The sequence below is a fragment of the Gymnoscopelus braueri genome (assembly GCF_963280865.1).
Source record: "Gymnoscopelus braueri genome assembly, chromosome: 21".
Classification (NCBI taxonomy): domain Eukaryota; kingdom Metazoa; phylum Chordata; class Actinopteri; order Myctophiformes; family Myctophidae; genus Gymnoscopelus; species Gymnoscopelus braueri.
The window spans coordinates 21,316,772-21,334,303 of NC_137623.1; the positions used below are offsets into that span (position 1 = coordinate 21,316,772).

At 44.7% G+C, this 17,532-nt stretch overlaps 1 protein-coding gene across 1 annotated transcript in view; it reads left to right on the plus strand.

Annotated features, from left to right (window-relative positions):
- Positions 1-17,532, plus strand: part of ptprn2 (protein tyrosine phosphatase receptor type N2) — a gene marked incomplete at its 5' end in the record, with an annotated part of 195,280 nt that overhangs the window by 43,120 nt on the left and 134,628 nt on the right. The window contains 5 exons of the mRNA XM_080417441.1: positions 4,442-4,704; positions 6,568-7,024; positions 7,605-7,910; positions 10,107-10,147; positions 10,746-11,203. Coding sequence (XP_080273567.1) covers positions 4,442-4,704; positions 6,568-7,024; positions 7,605-7,910; positions 10,107-10,147; positions 10,746-11,203 — 1,525 coding nt within the window. The remainder of the gene's footprint in view (positions 1-4,441; positions 4,705-6,567; positions 7,025-7,604; positions 7,911-10,106; positions 10,148-10,745; positions 11,204-17,532) is intronic.

The window sequence follows — 17,532 nt, forward strand, 5'->3', positions numbered from 1 at the left end:
ACCGCCGTGAGTACTGTACAATGTACATGTCATTGTCTGTCTGCACACAGTTTCAGCCGTGCATTATATCATACAGTACATAAACATAGACCGTTTCCCCCTTAATGGTAGATTTTGTTTTCTTTGGACCTTTCTCCAAAGGTCCAAAGTCATGATTAATATAACGTTTGCTGAATAATTAAGTGAACATTTGCTAAACATTGTTGCACGATTAATACAGTGAGTCATGGACATGAGATTTGTAATTCAATATGTTCAGCTATAGACTTTTAAAATCAATCCGCCCTTTAAAATTGATAGGATAACATACAGTATGACGATGATAACAACATGATAATAAAAAAAATTAATAACCACACAACTATATTTAGCATGCTTTACGTACATACATAGAATTACATTACACTTTGCGAAATGGTATGGTCCTTTTGGGTCTCCTATTGTTGTGACGTCAGCAGGCATGGTAAGATATGAATTTCACAAACGTCTTTTGAAGAACGTGATGATACTTCTTTTTTTTACTGAGCTTGTTATAGAGCTTTTAGATTAGGTGCCGTGTTTTCTGTATTTAACCCATTAATACCTAAGTTTGCTGAAAAACGTCAAATGTTTATTCAAATAATAATAATGTTGCTATATCGTTGCTGTGCAGAAACCTCATATCTCCATATTTAAACTTATTTGTTTTTTCGTAAATTAACGCCCTACCTGATCACACTACAGCGTCACACAAAAGTATCAAAAATAGCAGGTGTACAAGCTTGAAACGCGGCGCGAAACGCGGCGCGAAGCGACACATTTTGAGCTTGTAGATCTGCTATTTTAGCTATTTTGGAATTGAAAAGTAACAGTTTTAGACATGAGGTTTCCACCCGACAGAATTCACCTGTGATGACATGATGCCCAACATAGGGACGGCAGGTTGGCAGTACTTAATCGTAAGATTAAGGTTTACGATTTAGCCACAGAAAGCTGATTTTATGTCACAATACACAATTGCTCATAACGAGCAAAGGTTGACGCGGCAACTGTACATCACTAATGCTCTGCACCAAATTTAGATTGACACATTTTACTCATTTGAAATGTTTGCTAAATAATTCACCCTCTCTTCCGTTAATCCCTTTAAAATCAGTGGGTGGACGGAACCAAAGGAAGAGGGACAATCTGCACTTCAAAAACACCACATGAACACACGCAGGCAGGATCTCACCTTTGAATATTTCGGAGGCCATCTCTTTCGGTCTGTCTGTCTGTCTCTGTCTCTTTCCCTTTATCCATATCTGTCTCTCTCTCCTGCTCTCTTGTCTCTCTCTATCTATCTATCCATCTCTCTCTCTAAAAAACAGGAGGCCAACAGAAGTATCTGGCTTGTTTGTAAGCTGTAGCACTAATGGCAGGGCACTAATTAACCGAGGCATTTTCCTGAGACGGCGCCGCCATCCTTAACGGGCAGAGACCCGCGTCACTTGGAGATGGGGCCTGCTCTTTCCCCGGACTTACAAATGCATTTGCATGACATTTAGCTCCTCAGTGCCAGGGATAATCAGCTGAGAGCTTGATTGAGAGGAAACCAACCGTAGAGGCCCCCCCGACACTTTTCCTCCTGATTTCTTCCTTTTCCAAAATGGTTCATTTGGATTCCCTAATTCCTGCCCGCCGTACTTTTCTCGTCACGTCTACCCAAGACGCACGCACACACGCACGCACGCACAGTGGTGGAAAGTAACTAAGTACGTTTACTTATGTACTGTGCTTAAGTACAATTTTGAGGTATTTGTACTTTACTTGAGTATTTCTAATTTCCAATACTTTTACTTCTACTCCACTACATCTCAGAGGCAAATATTGTGCTTTTACTCCACTACAATTATTTGAAAACTTTAGTTTTATATTATAAAACATACATTAACCTATTTTATACCTAGGCTATTTGAAAATAGCAGATCTACAAGCTCACAACGCGTCGCGATGCGACGCGTTGTGAGCTTGTAGATTGCCTATTTTCAAACATTTTAGTACTTTTACTTTTGGTACTTTATGTACATTTTGAAACCAATACGTTGTACTTTTACTCAAGTAAATTTAGAATTCCGGACTTTTACTTGTAACGGAGTACTTCTACATTGCAGTATTGATACTTTTACTTAAGTACTTTTACTTAAGTACTTAAGTACTTTTTCCACCACTGCGCACGCACGCACGCACGCACGCACGCACGCACGCACGCACGCACGCACGCACGCACGCACGCACGCACGCACGCACATGTACACTCGGAGCCCCAAAACATGGTATGTATGGAAATGAGTGCGTCCCCCAGGAGATGGGGAGGGATAGAGGTGTCACAGTCAATCAAGTCGGTGTCAGCCTCCTCCCGTTCCCTCCACCATCAGGCGTTTACATCGCCACTGAACCCATTAACCAGCCGCCGTTAACCCACAGATACTTTATGGGTCCTCCAGGGTCGAAACCAGACCCTAAACGGCCGCCCACATCTGTGTACCGCAATGATGATGGCGTGTATGATGATAATCGCCGCACTGGACGGTGTGGCAGGTATAGACACTAGATCTGGGGGCAAGCTTGGGATTGTTAAGTGTTATTGTGGTACGGATGAATGGACGGGATGCGTTCCAGAACGGTGACAACATATGCTTCTTTTTGTGCTCCTTTCAGAGCTGCCAAGAATGACTGGAGGCATCTGTAGCTCGTCTGCATATCTCAGATCCTCATCTGGCGCCCCTGTGAATATCTATGAGAATAACCCGCCGTCTGAGAATACCTAGCGTCTATGGGTGGAGAAGACCGGGCTAATGAAAACATTCTCTGTGTTGATACTTTTAAATTATTCTCTTTTTTTTTGTCATGCATTCTTACCCAGGCGGTGTTGCACTTTGTCTCGCTAGACGAGTGCCTCTGAACAGCCCCCCAGAAGAGGGTGTGGTGGTGGTACGATGAAGCAGCTAAGAATCTGAGCTTGAAACCGAACTGAAGTCATCGCCTACACACGTACTGACTGACTTCAGCTCATTAAAAAGTGCTCCCGCGGTGGAATGAGTGAAAGGTCATCAAGTGAGCTTGTTGGCCTAGCAAAAAAGTATAGCGTCTTTGGTATTTTTCTATGTTATTTGGCGATGGAATGCCACGCGCTTTTGGCTCTTTGGGAATGGGGCCATGTTTTGGGTGTCTCTTTTGCTCGGGCAGCTCCATCTGGCCTTGGCACCGTGGTGCTTTGCCCCTGCCCAGGAGCTCTGCATCCCAACTATGTGTTGGCAATTAGCAGAGATGCTGGCAACGCGACAAGCCACAGTGTGACATTCTCTCAGGGCTTGGTGACTGTGCGTGCGTGTGTGTGTGTATGTGTGCACGTGCTCAATAATAATGATAATTTTTCTATCTACTCTGGTATTCTAATTCATCCTTGCTCTAAGCCTGAAGTTATATCTTTTTTTGCTGTCACGTTACACCCATAACCATATAAATACAACACTAAAAACTAAGTTTAAAAGCTGTTGTGTTGCAAGCTCCTTTTTTTTATATTCCTTTCATATTTTGCTTCGACCTGCTTCATATTTAAGTTAGAAGTCTACCACAGTGCCCTACGTTTTATCACTGGTGATGATTATCTCACCCATCACTGTATTTTATATGATAAAGTGGGTTGGCCTTCTCTCGCAGTACGGAGAGAGCAGCATTGTATGTTATTTATTTATAAGGCCTTGTGTGGTAAGCTTCCTCTGTACCTATCTTCGCTTTTAGAGCCAAAGGTACTGGACATGCAACACGTTCACAATCACACATTAGATATACAAGTCCACGGAAGAACAGTGAACAAGGAAAGACTGCATTTGCATGTATTATGCTCCACACAAATGGAACAAACTTCAGGACTCACTGAAACTGGAGCTATTGGTCTCAGTAGATACATTTAGGGTACTTCTTGAGGACACATTGCATAGTAACTGCACCTGTTTCATGTAACACTATATTTATTTGTATCTGTGATGATCGTAATTTGATTCATATGTTTGCTATGGTTTTTCATTATGTATGTATTTCATTTGTTTTAAATGCTGTTATCAGGGTGTCCTTGAAAAAAAGAGCTTTGCTCTCAATGGTCTCCCCTGAATAAATAAAGGAAAAAGAAAGAAAGAAGAAGGATGTTTTTGAGACCTGGTTTGTGAAACAAGTGGAAGGGAATAAGGGGGTGGGGTAATCTTAATTCTCCACACAGCGACCACAGAAGCTACTGGTAGAAGCCAGTGGCAGTATGTGGACTTATATCAATGTAAGGAACACAGTACTTATAGTGCTTGAATTGACCATTTGCGGCCACCCCAGTGCTTTAAGACACAGCATTTACATTATGATCCTATATGGATATCAAATATTTTACTATTTGAATTGAATCCCAATCTCCATCCGTGTCTCATGGCAGGTCTGACATGGCAGGACGACATCACGCAGCAGGTCATCTCCAGAGAGCTGTCCAAGTTGAGGAAGGTCCCCTTCCGCCGGCCGACCACGCCCCCCAGTCCGCGGACTCTGTACGGCGGCTCGGCGGACCGGCAGCGGAGGCCCGTCACGGAGTCACAGCTTAGCAGGAGCCTTCAAAAGTACCTGGAAAACCTGAGCTTCCTGCCACAGTCTGAAGTCACGGTTGGACGACTTGGAGCCCAAGGCGACGGGATTGGGACTCAGGTAATGTACCTGTAGAAAAAGAGCTCAGAGTTATCGCGTGCTCAAATCCATTTGTAAGCTTGCAGATATCTGATGGGATTGTAGGTGTGTGTGTCATTGGGTCTGTAAAATACTCTTATTCTTAAGCATTCTGCTATTGATATCATAAGATACGAAAACATTTAGTTTAAGCACCCTATTTGCCAAGGGTTCAAGTCGAACAATCCAAAACGAGACCAAAAGGAAAGCCCTTTTTTGTCGTGTTGTTACGGAGCACATGTAACGGAAGACTTCTTGTCCTTTGATGCTGCAGTAAGCAGCATCCAAATGGGTGTGTGAGATGTCCTCACATTGTTTTGTTACCCTCCCCCCCCGCGATGCCAGGAGCGACATTTTTACACAAAGACGCCCCCCCCCCCCCCCCCCCCCATCACATCTTCACATTATTCAATCACCATATTTGGGGTCGCAAAACCCTGGGGTGTTGTGTGAATGAGCTTTGCATCCATCCCTTATAGAGGCCAAACGTATACTTCCTGCTGCCATGTCAGTGCAACGTTAATGCCATCCCACAGTTGAAAAGTTCAGGACCTTCCATATAGATGAGATGAAGCCCTTTGTTCCGTTGGCGGGATGGAAGATGGCAAACATGGTTTAGTTTGAATGGTAGAGCCCCCTGCTCCCGCTGGTTGATGCCATTATGGCGTCCCCAATGCACCAGACTTGGGAGGCAAGCATGACATTATGTTTCTTCCCCTATACATTGGAGAAGAACGGGGAATGGCATCAAAGGAGGGAGATTGATGTTATTAGACAAAGTGTAAAGGCCTGTAAATGCTGTGGTGCCTATACAGTGTAATACTCTTAATTCATCATGTGTCAAATATAAAAGTCATATTATGGATAATTTTGAAATACATCGTTCTTGTTTTTTTTTTATTTCTTCATGTTTTGGATCAGGTTACAGCTATACGACTCTTTTGCTGATGAGGTAGATAAGGCTTTTCGGGGTTTTTTTCTTCGTTTTTTTTGTGTTGATGTGAAATGCGTGAAATTACTCTTTGAGTGACACTATCTCATCTATGATTTCCATAATGCAATTTCCAAGGGCAGTTGTCTTTGGATCTAGAATCCACATTCATATCCTGTCCTGTCTCCCAAAGCCCGGGTTGTCTTCCTTCTATTTTTTCCCCCCTTCGTGCTAAAGCCTGTCACAACAGCGATGACCCACACAACCCATGTGCTAATCTCAAACAGACAAATGCAGACCCGAGGCCCATTCTATACGCTCTGCCGCTGTCTGTGGGTTGAAATAGATTGAATATGCGCACGCACGCGCGCGCGTGTGCGTGTCAGTGGTCATCAATGTGTCCGTGGCAAAGACTTGTCCTAGTCCGTGGCAAATGTTAGATTTAGTTATTACATTATGATGTCCTTATTTTGCTCATAAGACCCAATTACTGAATATCAGTCTCCAGGTTTTCTTCAGAATATGTATGACACTGATTTACTATGACACTAAGGCACGTTAGGAGTCCACTAGTACAGACTTTTTAGACTTTTCAATGACCCCCATAACTCTGAGAGTGTACCAGTGGAACCAAATGGACCCATATAGGGTCCATTTGGTTCCATTTGTACACTCTCAGAGATACAGACCACTTTCAAGGAACCCCGAAGGTCCCTTGACCACTGTACTATACAGTATATTAGGGCTAGCTCTTTTATGTGTCTGTCTGGTAATATTATTGTCCGCTCATTTGTATGTCTGTGGCAATTTTGACAAAAATGTCCACCACAAGCCAGCATGGTGATGACCCCTATGTGATACTGTATATATTTGTTGAAATCTCTAAATAGATGCAAACTGTCTTTGTATTGCAGAACGAAGACTTCAGCTCTGACAGTCGTTCGGACTCCGGCCAGCCAAAGCCTCAGCAGGGCTGGCGAAAGTCCACCGTCTACAGTCTCCAGAACGCAGCTAACCGTCCTCCTGTCACCAAGGTCTTTACTCAGAGCGGAGAGGGCAGGCTCCCTCAGTTGGCTCCGTCGGCCTCCTTCTCCTCCAGCCAGGAGCCAGCCAGGAGCAGGCTCCTCTCCAGCCAACTGGAACGCCTTCTTCTCGCCGGGGCGACAACGACAGGCACTCGGCAGCAGGGCGTCTCAGGCGGCGAGACTCCGTGGCCGCCCGAGGGAAGGCTCCGCTACCTGGGCTACGCGCAGCCGTCTCCAAGTGACCCCCGACAGGTGGCGAAATCCTCCAGGCCCAATCTGGAGAGATTGGTGTTCAAACCTGGCTCAGAGCGGCTGATCGCCAAAGAACCACTTAGTGTCATGGATGGTAAGATCCCTTCCTTTTTTTTGGTATTGATTCAATGTTATTGCCATTTCACACTGACATTTATATTTTCACTGTACAATATATATCATCCTTCACCCCCCCCCCCCCCCCCCCATTAGTGATATTAACTCATTCAATCCGGGAACGCATCTGTGTCATTTTAAGATTGATTTGGCTTTTTTTGAAAAAGAATCGTGAAAATATGTGCAAATCTTTGAATATATTTTTTTGTTTTATGTTTTTTTATTTTTTTAAAGAAATTATGTTGCGATATCAGTCGTTCTCAAACTTTTTCATGTCAAGGACCCCCAAAATTACATGTATTTGACCGCGGACCCCCCATCTCAAAATATTTTGTTCCAGGGACCCCCCCCCCCCCAGAAGCATTTGAGTTACAAATATTTGCACAAATAAAAAAAAATAAGAAAAATAGCAGATCTATGAGCTTGTATATCTGCTATTTTTGAATAGCCAAAGAAATCTTAAAATGACACAGATGCGTGCCCGGTCTTAATGGATTAATGTTGTCAAACTCTCTGTGTGTGTCGACATCCATATCTTTCTCTCCCTTTTCCTACAGAGCGACTCATCCAGAGCGTGGTGAAACAGTTGGACTTTGGAAGGCACAGCGTCGACGTGCAGGATCTGATGGGCAGGGACCATGAGGACCAGCTGGCGGAGGCCATCTCGGGGGCTCTGCGGGCGGCCGACAAGGGGCGATCAGGAGCTGGGGCCCGGCCTGAGCCAGGGGCCTCCGAGGCCACGGGGGACGACGGGGAGGATAAGACGGAGCCGCCAGCTTCTTCTGTTGACCGAGAACAGGATCAACCGCCGTCCGAAGAGCGGGATGCCATGCTGGAGAACCTTCTGAGAGGACAAGTCCAAGGTACAGTCTAGGGGGGAGTTTTGTCGCTGCAGATTAACCTATTAACCCATTAAGGCCTGAGTCCGATTCTTAAAATGTTTTCTAAATCCTAACAGTTTTTTGAAAAATAGAGATATACAAGCTCATAGCGCGCCTAGAGAAATAGGGATGGAAGGAAGAATAGCGAGAATCAAGGGGGAAGGAGGAGGTTGGGGTGGAGGAGGACATGAAGCAGAACAAACAAGTCTGTTGAGGGATCGCGGGAGGTGTATTTCTATCATTTTAACTCATAAATATTCATCCGGTTTTAAATGATAGGGGAGGCCCCCCATGAGTCTCTGAGCAGTTTGAGGGGTTGAAGAGTCAATATCTGTAAACCACTCATATTGCCAGATATTCTGTGGCGAACATCAGTAGAACATCAGAACACCAAGGCCCCAGACCAGATTTGCCCTCCAATTGTCGGGAGTGGTGGTTTGGAGTTAAAGCTTATTTCTCCTATAGTCTGAGGCTACTGTACTGTACATTTAAGCTGGGAAAACATGCCCAGAGTGTGATGATTTGATTGCCCTATAGTCCGCACACTGGTAATGCTGCAAAAGTTCCGCTGTATTTTTATTACTGTCAACGTTTCGATCACTGAGTGATCCTTTTCATCGTTTGCACTATAACATCTTTTCATTTCGTTTGACCGGCAGTGGCTCGGCAGCAGATTTGTATGACACCTTCTGGAAACCCAGGACTAGATAGATACTGTAATAATAATAATACATTTTATTTATAACGCACTTTACATTCTCACGAATCTCAGAGTGCTACAGATTAAAAGCAAGGCATAAAAACAGCATAGGCAACAAAACAATTACAATAGACCCAACTAGGCTAAACTAAAGGGTCAAAATTTAGAAATTAAAACTCAGTACGAAAAACAAACAAAGTCCATGAAAATTAGAAAAATGCTTTTTTTAAAAGGTAGGTTTTTAGTCAATTTTTAAAAGCATCAGTGGACTGTGGTGCTCTCAGGTGGTCAGGGAGGGCATTCCACAGACATGGGGCTGTGTAACAGAAGGCCCGGTCGCCCATGGTGCAGAGGTTGGTGTCAGGGACAACGAGAAGGTTGGTGTTGTTGGAGTGGAGGCTTCCGGGTGGTGGTTTTTGGGGTGAGGAGATCTTTGAGGTAGGGAGGGGGGGGGCTGTACCTTTATTGATCCCGTGGGGGAATTTCAGTCGCCCAGAGGCAGTACAGCAGTGAAAAGTTACAGAGTTGCAGGTACAGAGTAAGGAAAGTACTGTCGTATACAGCAATACAAAAGCATGAGAAACAATAAGAAGCACCGTCAATACAGAACAGCATTATACAATAGCATACATTTATACAACTATCCTGCACTACGCAGAAAAACAACAACAACACAAGGTTACAGTGTCCTCACCGTATCCCGCCCCAGAACAGATAAAGTGTCCATTACAATCAGTGCAATTGAATTGCAATGCCAATCAAATGCCAATCAGATAAAGTGTCCATTTCAATCTGTGCAATGTGAAGGAAAAGTGACCGTGTTCACAGTGCAATCAGTACAATAGCCATACCCTAAAAGTGTCATTAGAGATCGAAGTCCTTGATACAGCTATTATTCCAAGTTATGTTACAGTTAGACTGGAGGAGCCAGCCCTATCGAAGGTCTTGAAGGGCGGATCCAAAGCCTTGCGCTCGGTACCAGCGCCGCTTCCTATTGCTTCACCAATCTATGTCCCCGCCTCCCCTCCCCTCCCCTCCCCCAATATATATCGTTGCTGTCAGGCAGAAACCTCCTATCTCCATATTTTTACTTTTTGTGTTTTTTTTGTAAATGAACGCCCTACTTGATCATACTACAGCGTCACACAAAAGTATCAAAAGAAATAAAAAAATGGCTACTTTTGCTATTTTTGGATTTGAATCCTGAAAAGTAACAGTTTTGGACATAGTATGAGGTTTCCACCCGACAGAGACGATATATAATACGTCGAGAAACATACAAAGTGGATTATCGTAACAGCGTTTTCCCAAGTGTTGCAATGTAGTCCGCCATTAGTATGCAGTAATTAGATGTCTTTGATAGAAAGCTCTCCTTTTACGGGTGATTCGTTTCTGAGCCACAATCCAACTTTTTTCTGTGTTAAAATACAGTTGGCAGCTTTCACAATTCTCCTCACATATATTATGTTTGTTCACAGGCCAGCAACTCGATGCCACAGACAAAGAGCCAGCTGACAAGGTGATTTCAAATTATTCTGCTCAACCAATAAATTGGTTTCTGAGGGAGAAAGACTTATTCACCTTCAGACGCAAAGTTTTAATAAGATGTGATTTTTAAAGTTTTTGCCAGCTAACATTTATCATTAATGACGTGGGGAATCGAATGTAATATGATAATTGCAATGAGCTTTTAATGTACTTTAAATAATTTCGGACCCTGATGTTTTGTTCTTTGAACTGTCAACAACTCAAATTAATCTGAATGGATCTTTTTGTAATCTTCACAGGCTGAAGCAATGATGGTCTTTAAATGAAATGAAACATTTCATATAATTTAGTAAGGCTGTAAAGCCAATGATTGCATCTGTTGGTAGATGAACAAACCAGCTGAATGGCATGGGGACCTTAGGTCAATATTCAAATCTGTAAGACTGAATTCCATAAACTTTTCAGAGCTTGGTATTCGACCCGAAGAATGACACAGTCTTTTCAGAGAAATGAATAGGCTCTTGTACAAGAAAAGAAAACTTTGGGGTAAAACATAATGATGAAGAAGAAAGAAATATTATCGAAAAAACTGCTGGTAAAATATGTACATATCTATCTGTCCGCTGTAGGACGCAGCCTTCCTCTCCAAGCTGCTGGACTACCTCGACTTGGAGCCGTTCGGTGACCCCCTGGCAGCGGACGGTCCAGCAGAGGTCAACGGTGGTGGACCGGCGGGTTCTGGCGCTGCCGGCCAGAGAACGGTGGGACTGGAGAATGTCCGGAGTCGGACCACCCAGGGCCAGGCTTCTCCTCCTGTGGCTGACCCATGGGAGAAGAGGAAGACGGCGGCCGCGGAGGCGGACTCGACCATGAGACAAGGGGAGGTGATGGGGGAGGTGGAGGCGCCGGACGTGGCGGTGGAGTCCCGAGTGCAGAAGTTGATCCAGGGGATGGCGGAGGAGGGGAAAGGCAGGCTGGAGGAGCCGGAGAAGAAGAACATGAAGGTCAAGCTGGTGCACATTGGAGTGAAGGAGTTCTCCAGCAGGGGGAAGGACAGACACTTTGGCTACATCATCACCAACTCTGAGTGAGTAGCGTTCAGATGTGAGCTATCTATAACCAGTAGTTTCACTTCATGATTATATATGTATATATATATTTTTTCACTTTAGGCTATAGGACAGGGGTCTTCAACGTTTTCAGGCCAAGGACCCCCTAGCTGAGAGAGAGATGAAGCGGGGACCCCCTCTATATTGTATGAAATTTGTGTTTCAGATTTTTTTTTTTGTTCTCTTGGTCTGCTCTTTTTTTCCATCTACACCTCTTTGCCAAAAATAGCAGATCTACAAGCTCACAACGCCTCGCAGCGCGAGGCGTTGTGAGCTTGTAGATCGGCTATTTTCGGCTCAAGTTCTCCTCAGAAAAGGGATATTAGGGTTCAAGTGGTTAAGGTAAAAAACTAAAAAATCATAACACAAAGATTTGGCGGACCCCCTGTAGTAACTGTAGTACTCTGAGGACCCCCTAGGGGTCCCGGACCCCGTGTTGAAGACCCCTGCTATAGGAAATATCACTACAGACCTCGGTCCCTCAACTTCATAGAATTGTCAAGTGTGTTGATCTCAGAAACTATTTCTGCCAGATGTGTGAATGTTGTGACCCAGGCATGGTCACTGATATTTGCAGCCAGCACTGCAATGTTTTAGAGAATAGATGAGCAGGGGTGTTCCTAAAAATATATTTTTTAAACTTCTCTGTACCAATGAGAAGTTTACAGCCATCAAAGGCCAATTTAGAAAGAGAAAAGACGAGGAAGAAAGGAGGCAAAAGTAAGAGATGTGTTTTATGGACACTTTTAAAGCATCTCTCTCTGGTTTTACTAATTGCTTTGAAGAAAGATGGTAGAAGGATGACAAAAAGTACAGAGGGGGGCCTTTGAGATAATAATTTACAGGGTTACAAGTGCTCCTCCTATGCCATCATTCTCAGCTTTCCTACCATCTCATAAAAAACATTGTTGGATATTTACAGACATATTTAAATATGTCTGAGGGGTCGCGGACCCTTTTGAATACCCATGATATAGGTTTTACCATACTCTTCACGATACATTGTTGGATGAGTCCACTATACTGTATATCCTACTATAGATGCGTGAAATCTCTTCCATCTGTGTGTCCGTGTGTCTGCAGTTTATCCCGAGAACTGTCCGACCGACCGACTTCAAACTCGGTGCGCGCGTTGCCGAGGACGTGACCTCCGTGCCCGTTGTCAAGTCGGTCGGATAGGCAGTTGTCCAGAAGCGCCGATGCGATCGATACGCCTATATACTGGATATACTGCATATAAGGAGATACAGTTGTCCAGAACCAACGAGCATGTCCATATATGGGACCGACCGACTATCGGTCCGACGGACCTTCCCTCTCGGTTTCTTGTGGTATAATAATAATCACTACCGTACTGTTTACATACAGACACCACTACAGCATGGCGTAGTGACTATATAGTGCACTGTATAGTGAGGGATGGATGTGGTGTGGTTCTGCATGCAGGAGACTAACCGTCTAGAAGAGGGTCTGTGTATCATGTGTATCCGGAGCTAATCTTGCAATCTTTTGGACTGATCAGCGCCAAATGTCTTGCACACATTGCCGGTAGGCCACAGAAGTACCTCCATTATTATTATTATTATTATTATTTAAAAAAAAAACATGTTTGAAATATTTGAAATATTTAACTTTAAGTCAATGGGACTCTGATCAGGCTGAAACATTACCCCAATGTGGAGTCATAGACAGACAGACAGACAGACAGACAGACAGACCAGTGAGGGAAATTCAGTCACCAGAGTCATAGACAAAATGATAGACATAATATGGCAGAGATCAGTGGTTCTCAACCTGTGGGCCGGGACCCCCAGGGTCCCCAGATGACAGTGAAGTGACAATTTAAGGACTTTTAAGACCTTTTTAATATCTAAAGAAAAAGACTATTTACTGCATCAAAAGTAATCAACAATTTATACTATAAAAACTGGTCAAACATTGGCCAAATTGTCAAATAATATAAGAAAGAGGCAAACATTTTGAAAATCTACAAGCTTTCTTGTGAGTTGTGAGTGAAATTTTGTTGTGAAATTTTGTTTGACTCGGTTCCATTTATCTGTGAAACCAAGTCAAATTAAATGTAATGCCTCAACTGCTACATTCCAAGTGCTTATCAGGGTGGGTGGGTCCCCAGTTCAATTATGATTATTTTGGGGGGTCCCCAGTTCAAATTTGATTATTTGGGGGGGTCCCCAGTTCAAATATGATTATTTTGGGGGGTCCCCAGTTCAAATTTGATTATTTGGGGGGGTCCCCAGTTCAAATATGATCATTTTGCGGGGTCAAAAGGTTGAGAACCACTGTCAGATGTCTGACGTCATGCATGACTGACGCCCTAGGCTGGACACATGAAGTCTGAGATCCACATTGGAGCCACAATTAGATTTTTTGCTAATGTGTTTTTGTTTGTTAACATTTAGCCCGCCAAATTAGTAATATACTGTAACTGATAGCTTATTGTTCAACGTACTCATCGTCAGCTGTTTTGTGTTTGTATATGTGCTTCGAGGCAGACTCATTTTAAATACCTTAATACAAATCCTATGTCTGTCTCCGTTTTGTTAATTGAAACTGCGTTTTATAGAAACACAATTTCTGCCCGTCTAAACCTCCCACACATGTCTTTTTATGGAAAAGAATACAGCAGTGTGAAATCCTCAACACGCATCACACCAGATTACAATAGCTGCCATGATAACTCCCTCAGTGTGTGGGTATTACAGCTATAATGATGATAGTGTGTCATGAAGGGCAGTCTCTCTCCTCCCCCACTCTCTCTCTCTCTGTGCGTGTGCGTGTGCGTGTGTGTGTGTGTGTGTGTGTGTGTGTGTGTGTGTGTGTGTGTGTGTCTCTCTCTCTTTCTCTCTCCCCCCCTCTCTCTCTCACTCTCTTCACGGGGCTCAGCGGAGAAGATAAGTTCCTATCGACTGTGTTTTCGCCTGTGGCCCTGTCTTAAATCCCTTTATGGCGTTATCAAGTCCGGTGTCAGTGGGTTGTCCTTCACCTGTTCAACAGCCGCTCGCTCTGACACAGGCCCGATGGAGCCCGGTGTCTTTGACACCTTATACTGCCACACACACATTTGCGCCGTCTTCGCATGAACATTTGACGCACGCACACGCAGGGGAGATTAAGACACACAACATTGCGACAGGCAAGTGTCTTGTGTGTGTGTGTGTGTGTGTGTGTGTGTGTGTGTGTGTGTGTGTGTCGAGGGAGAATAAGGAAGAGAAGAGGGGTCACCTTCCAGTCCCTATATAGCTTCATCCTCTGGCTCATCTTCCTCCCAAGTCGCCCGTCCGCCCCGTCCCCAGCTAAGTGAGACCTGCGGCGGCGGGGCCTGTAGGGTTTGTGTGTCTGTGCGTTTTTGCCGCAGACCTCATGATTGCACGCTTGTTATCCCCGACTCCTTCGCACCCCTGCAGTGAGGCTACACTAACCAGCTTATCTGACAGCTCCTGACATTGTGGTGCCTGGGTGGTGGTGGTGCTGGTGGGTGGGGGGGGGGGGTAGCAGGGGTTTGGGGAATAGGGAGGAGGTGGGGGGGTTACAGACAGGAGGAGTGGAGGGTATGGATGAGAGGGAGGTAGAGAGAGAGAGAGAAAGAGAGAGAGAGGGGAGGTAGAGAGAGAGAGAGAGAGAGAGAGAGAGAGAGAAAGCCAAGGGGAAAAGTGCTAGCATCAACAACCAAGTCACTCCTGGCGCTCTCCAGTTGCTAGAAATTGCGTTCGAGGGAGGCGAACGTGTCTGGAATCGCTTTGGCGAATCATTAACTTTCAAAAGCTCTCCAAAAAGGAAAAAAAAAAGGAAAGGGGAAAAAACAGATACCCTCCCTAGTCCCCCCCTTCAAAAGCAGAGCAAAATCATCCACGCACACATGCACACGCACGCACGCATGCACACACGCGCGCACAAACACACACGGAATGTGAAGTGTTCGGTAAAAAGCTGCAGTAATGTGGTTTGTGAAATAGGCAGGCTCGCCAAAGATGATATCTCTCTGTCGTACTCGTTCTTTAACCACATGAACCCATAGTGTGCCTGTTCTCTGCATGTCATAGCAGGTGAATGTTCAGCGAAAATAGCTGATCTATACACTCACAATGCGATGCATTGTGAGCTTGTAGATCATCAGCTATTTTCAGCAAAGAGATTCAGTATGGGGGGGGGGGGGGAATCAGGGGGACGAGTATAGACCCCTGGGGGACACCCCAAGAAATGAAGTGTATAGGGTTTAAGTGTATAGGGTTTAAGTGGTTAAACCCTATCTGTTGACCGGAGTCTCCCAGGGGTCTATACTAGGCTACCTCCTGTCGTACTTCTACACACAAAATGTCAAATAATATAAGAAAGAGGCAAACATTTTAGAAATAGCCGATCTACAAGCTTTGATTGATTGTTTGAATTTTTTATTAGGCAAAAGAATGTAAAACAACACAGTTACATTTATAATACTTTTGTCTAAAAGGTCCGACCAAAAAAGTCCTTGCGGACTTGTTTCCGTTGGGGTCCTTGAATTAATTTCATAGACATATATATATAGCAACCAAACAGTTCAAATATCAACATAAAAATACAGAGAAAAAATACCACTATGTACAAAAAAAAAAGAAAAAAGCATGAAAAAAATAATATATATATACGAAAAAATGGGAGGGGGTTCGTCTGTCTACCGGGAAACTGGTACTACCTCCTCTTATGGCCTCCAGAAAGATGAGTTTTTAGGGCTGTTTTAAATGAGCCCAGCGAACTGCATTTTTTTGAGGGATGGGGTTAGACTATTCCATATGGTGGCCGTGCTGTAGAAGGAGAATTTGCCCATGTTTGTTTTATGGGTGGGTGGTACCAGATTGTTGTTTACGCTCCCTCTAGTTTCGTGACTGCGGGTGTCGCTAACTTTTTCAAATCTATAAGCTCAAGCTTATAGATCTGCTATTTTCACAATATTTAGCTGTAGAACCGAAAATGTAATGCCTCAACTCCTACATTCCAAGTACTTTTCAGGGTGGGGGGGGGGGGGGGGTCCCCAGTTCAAATATGATTAATTTGGGGGGTCACAGCCTGAAAAGGTTGAGAACTACAGTACTGCCTTAAAGCCACATCCCTGTGAGGTTTTTTTCCCCCAGAGAGGACAGTGAGAGATGAGGTAATGGAGGGTAGAAACAGAGAGGAGGAAGGACACACGACACATACAGGTCTCCAGCCGGAATCGAACCCGCGGGGGACATTGCGCTCATGTGGTCGATGCACTGTCCGGTCATTCACAGCACTGGTTCTCAACCCCCCCCCCCCCCCCCCCCCGCCTCCTTCCACAGTTTACATGTGGCACTTAAACAGAATGACCCTCTTACAGGGAAGAAAGTATGGTTGTCTCGCTGCCAGTGGTTATGAAATCGCACATCACTCTGCTCATCTTGTGGACGTTTACATAGGAACCGTACTTTTTTTCTCTGTATGCAGCCTGTCTGAGTCACTCTGCAGTCACAGCGATTCCAGGTTAAGCTGTTAGCACTGAAACAGCTCTGTGTGTGTGTGCGTGTGTGTGTCTGTGTCTGTGCACGCGCACGCGCGTGTGGCCATCTCATTTCCTCTATCCCGCGCATTGGCCCTGCAGATTGCCTTTGTTTGGTCTATTTCCTTGGCGATCTACTCTCCGAGCGCGACAGCAGCCTCGGACTGAGCCTGAGATGAGGCATGGCTTTATCAGAGCGCCATTACACTTCACCTCCGTTCCATTTGCACCTTATTATTTTCATCTCACTGTGTTAGGACTAGGGGCGTGCGCGAGCGGGCGTGCGCGAGCGAGCGTGCTCGCTTGCGCATCAGTTTAAACTAGTTTTCGGGCACAGGTGTGTATGTGTATTATGTCCGTGCGGGGGCATATATGTGCGTGCGTGCGTTCGGTGTGTTTTATATGTGTGAAAAAGTGGGTGTAGATGAAGAAAAAAGAGAGATGAGAGAGAAAGAGAGACACGTCGTCCATATGATGCAGCCATTACACCCCCATGCAGGTTCCCATTTGCACCTTATTGTTTGTTTCATTGCTGGAAAAAAGCAGGTGATTTACCAAGCCTGAACAGGCAGCTGATCCCCATTCCCTTGGCGCCAGGCTTTGTGTGTGTGTGTGTGTGTGTGTGTGTGTGTGTGTGTGTGTGTGTGTGTGTGTGTGTGTGTGTGTGTGTGTGTGTGTGTGTGTGTGTGTGTGTGTGTGTGTGTGTGTGTGTGTGTGTGTGTGTGTGTGTGTGTGTGTGTGTGTGTGTGTGTGTGTGTGTGTGTGTAAGTAATACTTGTATTACTATACTTGCAA